This window comes from Pseudopipra pipra, chromosome 1 (genome assembly GCF_036250125.1).
Source record: "Pseudopipra pipra isolate bDixPip1 chromosome 1, bDixPip1.hap1, whole genome shotgun sequence".
NCBI classification, from domain to species: domain Eukaryota; kingdom Metazoa; phylum Chordata; class Aves; order Passeriformes; family Pipridae; genus Pseudopipra; species Pseudopipra pipra.
In genome coordinates, this window is record NC_087549.1 from 33,731,621 (window position 1) to 33,739,167 (window position 7,547).

Below are 7,547 nucleotides of genomic sequence, written 5' to 3' on the forward strand. Positions count from 1 at the left end.
AGAGCCGGCGGCAGGGAAGGTGCGGAAGGCTGGACTCCCCGCCCTCGCCTCCCCCTCCGACCCCGACGTGGAGAGGAGCAGCCCGGCCACTCCCTGAGTAACTGCGGCTCCGCCCTGGGGAAGGGGCACCCCTGCTCGCCCGCCCGCCCCCGGGGCTGTGCGACCCCCAGGGCGGGCCGCCCCCGCCTGCCCCCCCACCCCGCTACGCAGGCCGATATAGCCGCAGGGGGCCGGCAGCCGTCGGCCCGCTCGCCTCGACGGCGCCTGGCGGCGGAGGGCAGAGAGCAGAGACCCCCGCGACTCCGTCCCGCCCCGCCCCGCAGCGGGACCCCGCGCTGGCAGCACCCAGCTGTCTGCCCCTCCGCTTCCCGACAGGTCCCGCTTTCCCTTCCCAGACGGCTCGTCCTGACATGGCTCTGTCCCTGTCCGGCGAGTCGCTCCCCGGAGACGGCGGAGACGCGCTCGGGACGAGCCCTGGCCTCGCCTCCTACTATCCCTCTTTCCTCCCTCCCGCCCCGTACTTCGAGGCGGCCCCCGACTTCTTCCAGCCCCTGAAGCCCCTGGGCGGGCTGGTTCCCTCCTCCCCGCCTCTGCCCTCCTTCTCCTTCAGCAGGGTCCCCGCTTTCCTGACCCAGCCGCCTCCCCTGCCAGCCGAGCCTTTCCCTAGCCTCCCCTTGCCCTTCTACACCAAGGTGCCGGTTCCTTTCCCTCCCAGCGAGGGCTCGGCCCGCGGGACGGGGGCCTTGGGATCGCCGTCGCCGCCCTATCCGAGCCCCCTGCTAAGGACTGCCCGCAGCCCGGGGGCCGACGGGGCAGCGGGGCAGAGCTGCAGGTACCGCTTCACCGAGAAGGAGCTCAACGCGGTGCTATACGGGGCGCTCCGGAGCAACCAGCCGACCGGGAGCCTCCACGCCATCTCGGGGCTCCGGGTGTCCCCCGCCAGCTCGGGTAACGGGGTCTTCGACGGCGGCGAGAGGAACACTGGGTGACACCGGGAGGCAGGGATGTGCCTGCAGCCGGGTGTGCGGGGGGGTTCAGGTCGGCTTCTAGAGGGGTGCAGGCTATCCCGCGACAGCCAGGCTAAAGGGCCATCGCCGGGGGCACGTTGGATTTCTCTTCCCCGTGATTTTCCTGTGTTATGAGCCCACACCCTGAAAAGGCCGGGGATGCGGCTTCTGTCGGGGAGGCAGGACCCGCTCCTTTAGAGTCACTGCTGGGCTGAAGAAGGGGTCCTTCTTCCGCAGGCGCTGCGGACTCCTCCGCCTCGCCGCTCGACTGGGACTCGCTGCAGTTACCCGAAGGTAGGGCCCGGGACCGCCCGCGTCCGCGCTGGGCCACCCGCGCCGCACTCAGCGCCCTGTCCCCCGCAGGGCTCTCGGTGTTGCGGTTGGCCTACGGGGACGTGTCTCACCTCGGAGTCTTCTGCACGGACCCCATCCCCAAAGGAGTCCGCTTCGGCCCTTTCCAAGGCAAAGTGATCAACACCAGCGAGATCAAGACTTACGACGACAACTCGCTGATGTGGGAGGTAGCAGAGGCATCGCTGGGCTCACCCTGCACCCCCAGCGCGGGGTCGGGGCGAGGCTTTCGGCCGCCCCTCTCCCGTAGCCTGCAAGAGGGGTTCAACCCAGTGTGGGTGGTGGGACTGGTGCGAGCGGGTCGTGCGGGATGGGTTGGTCAAAACTGATCCTGTTCTCTCTGCTCTGCAGATCTTTGAATACGGTCGCTTGAGCCATTTCATAGACGGGAAGGGCGCTGCTGGCAACTGGATGTCTCTGGTGAACTGTGCCAGGTTCCCCGAGGAGCAGAATCTGACGGCTATCCAGTGGCAGGGAGAAATCTTCTACGAGACCTGCAAGGAAATCTTCCCTAAACAGGAGCTGCTGGTGTGGTACGGTGATTGCTACGTGCAGTTCCTGGGCATCCCCATAAGCTTGAAGGCCATGTCGGAAGGGAAGCCTCCGCAGCACCCCGAAGGTGAGCCTTCCAGCGACCCCTCGGGGGATGCTGCCCCTTTTTCCCAATAGACGTGTACCTGGCAGGGATTAGATTGGCACGAAGGGAGGTAAAGAAACACAGACATCACCTTTTTCCAGCTGTGTTTTATTTTAAAAATTTGCCAGACCCTGCGGTGAGCCGGTGGGGGGGTGACCGGCCCTGCCGCGGGGGTGCTCGAGATGGCGATGGTCCCGCAGCCCCGGTCCCCCGGATCTGCCCGCCCTCTCGGGGAGCCGACCTTCGGCCGCCCCTTCCTGCAACTTCCACCAGCCCAAAGCAGCATCTTCCCCTCGGTGCCGGGGAGCCCGTGGCTTGCACCGAGGGCTGCCGGCAGCGGGGAGCAAGAGGCGCCCCTTTCTGCCCCGACAGCTTGGTCTCAGTTCACGGTTCCTCAGGGAGTTAAAAGTGTTGGTCTGACGATTGTAAAACATCTGGTCGTCCTGGGCTGAGCTTGCCTCGGCCCCGCAGCGCCGTTGTTCAGAGGTGCCGTTTTGGGGAGAAGAAGGGCTTTTCGGGGCCATTCCTTTTTTGGTCCTGTTTAATCTTAGGATTGCACACCTGACTAAGTGATATTTTTCATGCAAGTAACGTTCTCAGTAAATGGGGCAGGCTGAAGTCGTTCAGATCCCGCAGTGTCGATATTGCTTGCAAAAGAAGTGTCAAATGCACTTACTCCCGGAGGGTGGGGTGGGATACTTCTGCTTGTAATGTGCTGAAAGTAAGACGTTCTTCAAAGTGAAACTTGTGGAGATCTGTGCCAATACGGGAAGATTTGGGGCGGGGAAGGGATGTGTCGGCCAGGTGCAGCAGAAGGGGAGAGAAGCAAATTGGCATGGAAATTTGGAATGGAAATTTTTGTACCTGTTGTCTGGAAGCGTTTAATTCAGACTAACTAAATCGTTCGTTTCATCTTAAAGTTTAAGCCAAAGTTACTTTTATTAAAGATAGAAAAGGATACAAAAATATCTTAAAGTTTTCCAGGGTTGTTCCTAAACTCAGTGGTTGCAAACGGTTTGAAATACAAAAGAAAACCAAATAAACGTCTTATTTTGTTCACTACGTAATTGAAAACGATAGAAAAGGTGTGCAAAATTATTTTCTTTTGGGGGTGGGAGGTAAAATTTACGGACAGTGCTTGATAAGAAATACCTGGCAATGGTTCCATATGGGGAGACGCTTTTATGTGGGACTCTACACTGGGTTTTCACATGTTCTCTTAACTGTTCATAGAGTTACAAGGATGAAATCCTGTCTTTGCTGAAGTCAGTAGCTAAAGCCAGTCATTTTAGCAGACTAAGGGCTCTGGTTTGTTCCCCTCCGTTGGAAAGGAGCTGTGCGAACGCTTAGGAGACTGTATTTTGTTGATGATATTGCCAGCATCCGTTTACCGTTATCACCCTCCCAGAGGCTTAAAATTCCCCGTTGGGTCCCAGCTCTGACAAGGATGCAGATTTGAACTGAGTCCCTTTTGCCGTGGTGTAATGGCACGTGTGGTGTAATCGTTTCTGCTGTACAGAAGCCGGGGACAGCTTCAAGTGTGAGCGCTGCGGCAAGGTTTTTGCCTACAAGTACTATCGGGACAAACACCTCAAGTACACTCGCTGCGTGGACCAAGGGGACCGCAAATTTCCTTGTCACCTTTGTGACCGATCCTTCGAAAAAAGAGACAGGCTGAGAATCCATATTCTACACGTTCACGAAAAGCACAGACCTCACAAGGTGAGCCTGCTCCCGGGTCTCTCCTCAGTCACTGGCTCTTCTGGGGGAACTGATTAAGAAGTCTTTTTTGGCCCAGGTAAGATGCTGATGATGTTCCCCCTCCTCCAGTTTCCGTGGCAGTTCCCTGGTGGGAAGCTCTGCCTGTGCAGGGAGAGCTTGTCTTGTGCAGCAAAGCTCAGTTGGAGACATGTAATGGATTTATATGGGGAAAACAAACCCCACAGTGTCAGTAAGAGTTTAAAATGAAATGAATTTTCTCCTGGGCTTTTTGGATATTTTCATATGGCTGTTGCTCCTTTTCTTGAACAGTGTGGGGCTTCCCTTATCCAGGATCAGGAATGATGATGTCTCATGTCTGTTTCCCACACACACCCCTCCCTGCGGTCTGAGAACTGGCCGGCATCTGTATTTGTTTCTGTTGATCCAAACAGGAGTCAGAGGTTTTACACTCCATGTGGACCAGATTTTCAATTGATGAAAGCAAATCTTTAAAATACTTTACTCATCTCCACCAAACACCTTGTTCAGCACTGGCTTTCTCTGAGACTGGAAAATCAGACTTTTTCTAAAGGCTTGGGAGGGGCAAATTTAAGTGCTTGAGATGGCACAGTTAAATCAGTTCTAAAATTCTCCAAATACCTTTTTATAGGTATTGGAGGTACCTATTATAGGTACCTTTTATAGGTATCATCTTACAATAATGTGATTTTTTTTCAGGAAAATATTTTATAACTAAAATGGCGTTATTACAGTGTCAGAATATCTATGTGGAATTAGTAACAGATGAAAAACATTCATTAAATATAAAGTGTTAAATACAATTTAATTTCTCCTTCCCTTCCCTTTCCTTTCCTTCCCTTTCCCCCTTCCCTTCCCCCTGACTCCACATTTCTGAAACAATGGTTATTATTGTAAGATGTCAATTTAAGATTTTTTTTTTAGTAAGTTTATCTATTAGGAAAAAAATAGCAAGTGGAGCTTGATTTACTTTTTTTTTAAAATGTGATGATTTTATAGAAATACTCAGATTTTTATTACTGAAAGACAATATTGTCTGTTCATGTTATTGAAACTATTACAATGAAAAATTTTTAAATTTTGCATTATTTTTTATATATATAATAATAAATCTGTTCTTAAAACCATACTAAAATTCTGGCTATTTTAGATTGTTACTGCTTATAATTACTATTGTGTTTATATATACTTAAATACATAACGTGTATATATATAAATATATGGAAGCATACATGCACACATCATCCACATGCATGCTTTGTCTTTTTAACTATGCTGTTGTATGCTTCACTTAAACTTCAGCCCTTTTTTTTTGCCCCCAGTGCTCTGTGTGTGGGAAGAGCTTTTCTCAGTCCTCCAGCCTGAACAAACACATGAGGGTTCACTCTGGGGAGCGCCCCTACAAATGTGTCTACTGCAACAAGGTAAGGCATCCTGTCCCATCCCTCCATCTGTCCTCTGTTATCCTTTGTTTCTTTTCTGTTTTCTTTCAAGAAAATGCTTTATATTTAAGCTGGTAAGTGTGTATATTCTGGGCAGTTGTGAGTTAAAGTGATAGGGCTGGATAAGACTGAAGAAACAAGATCTGGTCTCCATCTGATATAGAATTTGTGGTTCATCCCAGCTCAGTGATCTGCTGCAGAAATAAGGTCTAGGAAAGCTTGAGAGCATTTCAAATACCATCCAAGGCATGCATCTAGATCCAATATCCCACTTTTTCATCAGATAGGTAGCTTTTGATACTAGTGACACTGCTTGTGGATTGCTGTAAAGAGATTTGGTCTGTAAACTGAACCTGCACAATAGGGATTTGTGCATGCTTACCTTGAAATAAGAGGGCTGTAGGTGTGCAGCTGGGCATGGAGGTTTCATTTGGAAAAGAAGACAAACAGAGCCATACAGCACTGATCAAAAATGTGCTCGGCTGCTACTGCCCATCACAGGGATGATTCAGGTGAGCTCTCCCTGTGAAAGCAGTGACAGCTCTCCCAGCAGACAGTGGATGGTACAGGCTGCTGCTGGATGAATATTGGTAGGGCTCCAGGTGCTATGGAGTGTCCATGCAATGCAGAAACACCATCAGCATGTTGTCAGCTCCTCCTGATTTGGGAGAGAGACATTTTGTTTATGACTGGCTAGACTAACACAGAGCTGAAGTGTCCTGAAGTAACGAACCTTAGAAAATGCTCCTTTTGGCTATTAGATTTTTCTGTCTCCCAAAGATCCTGAACCCTTGTAGGCAGAGTCTAGGATGAGATGTCATCCCTTATCTCCTGATCACAGAAGGAGGTGGCAGAGCTCTACAGGTAAAGAGCTCTACTGTAGTAAAGAGATCTCTAGCGACCCTTGACCAGCCTCCAGTTAGTTCTCATTTGACTTCTGTGAATTGAATCAGGTTAAACTGCTAGTTCAGGATGCACCTATCCTGGGACATAACCATCATTTCTGAGGCTGGAAAACCAGGAGCTGTTATAAAGAATCCTCACCTGCTTGTCCTATGCAATCATGATTCCCCTTTTCCCCTTCTACCTCTAATGGTGGCTTTGCATTCCCAACTCCTTTGCTGTGAGATTAAAGGAACAGTGTTGCGTCAACATCACTCTTCTGTCCCTCAAACACATTTTGGCCCCTTTGATATAATACCTCCAGGGTCTTATGTGTATTGCCATTTGCTGCAAAAACTTAGTAGAGAGGATTTCTTGTGTGTGGTCTGCAAATAGTGAAAGTGTCCTGGGAAAAGAAAAAATGGGGAAAACACTGGCAACTTTGCAACATTCCTGATCAAATTTTGGGGAGAGGGTTTTATCCCCAAATGGAGGAGGAGTCTTTATGACAGAGTGGGAAAGTGCACACTTTGCTACTCAAATGTGTGTGTAGTGGTGGGGGACCTGGCTGGAAGATCTGACTGAAGGAAGAGTAATGATGGAGCAGGGAAAATGAACCTGCAAAAGGTGTATGATGGACTGCATGGATGAATTCTAGCAGCTGAATCTCAAGCCAGTGAAAGGGTTTAACCTAGAAAATTGAAGTTGAAAGAAAAGCTTGCATTATATTTCCCAAACACTAAGGAGCTGCAAAGCTAATTAGGACAGTATTGACTTCTTACCTCTGACACGAAGGAAGATATTTACTGGTGTCTCTGGTCAGAAATCTTTCTCTGAGCTTCATCTATCTCCATCTCCCTAGACTCAGCCACATCTATATAACAATAGCTATTGGCTTCTGATTCCTCATTGCTGTGGGTTTTTTGATTTTTTTTTCCAATTATCTGAGGATGTGAGCTATTTCAATACTTAATTTTCAGGTCACATGGCTTCTGGTAGGATCTGGGTTAGCTGAAGGTGGATATTACATATGTGAAAACAAATTACTTCCAACTCCATCCCCTTTCTGATCTGTGCCCCTTCAGGCATTCACGGCATCCAGCATCCTGCGCACTCACATCCGCCAGCACTCAGGGGAGAAGCCCTTCAAGTGCAAGCACTGCGGCAAAGCCTTTGCCTCACATGCAGCCCACGACAGCCACGTGCGGCGCACGCACAGCAAGGAGAAGGGCTGCACAGTGCCCAGTGTGCTGCCAGCACTTTCCTGAGCAGGAGGATTACAACTTCCACATGAAGATCCACACTGTTCATTGGTTGGGAACCCTGTGGGTGTGTCCTGGACCAGCTCATGTGCTTATCAGTGTGTGTGTATCTGTTTGTCCATGGTTGTGTGCACACCACGGGAGGTGACATTCACCCGTGCAGTGACTCTTGAGGTAGGTACAGTCTCTGGACCCAAGGCATATGACTGAGCCCGGGGGACAGGAG

The 7,547-nt window shown here is 50.6% G+C and overlaps 1 protein-coding gene across 1 annotated transcript; it reads left to right on the forward strand.

The window, feature by feature from the left end:
- The first annotated feature begins 410 nt into the window (after nt 1-410).
- Nucleotides 411-7,327, forward strand: PRDM14 (PR/SET domain 14). The gene is made up of 7 exons (XM_064660516.1): nt 411-948; nt 1,245-1,301; nt 1,371-1,528; nt 1,710-1,977; nt 3,515-3,717; nt 5,058-5,159; nt 7,145-7,327. Exons 1-7 carry the CDS (start codon nt 411-413, stop codon nt 7,325-7,327), a joined length of 1,509 nt encoding a protein of 502 aa, XP_064516586.1.
- Nucleotides 7,328-7,547: the final 220 nt, after the last annotated feature.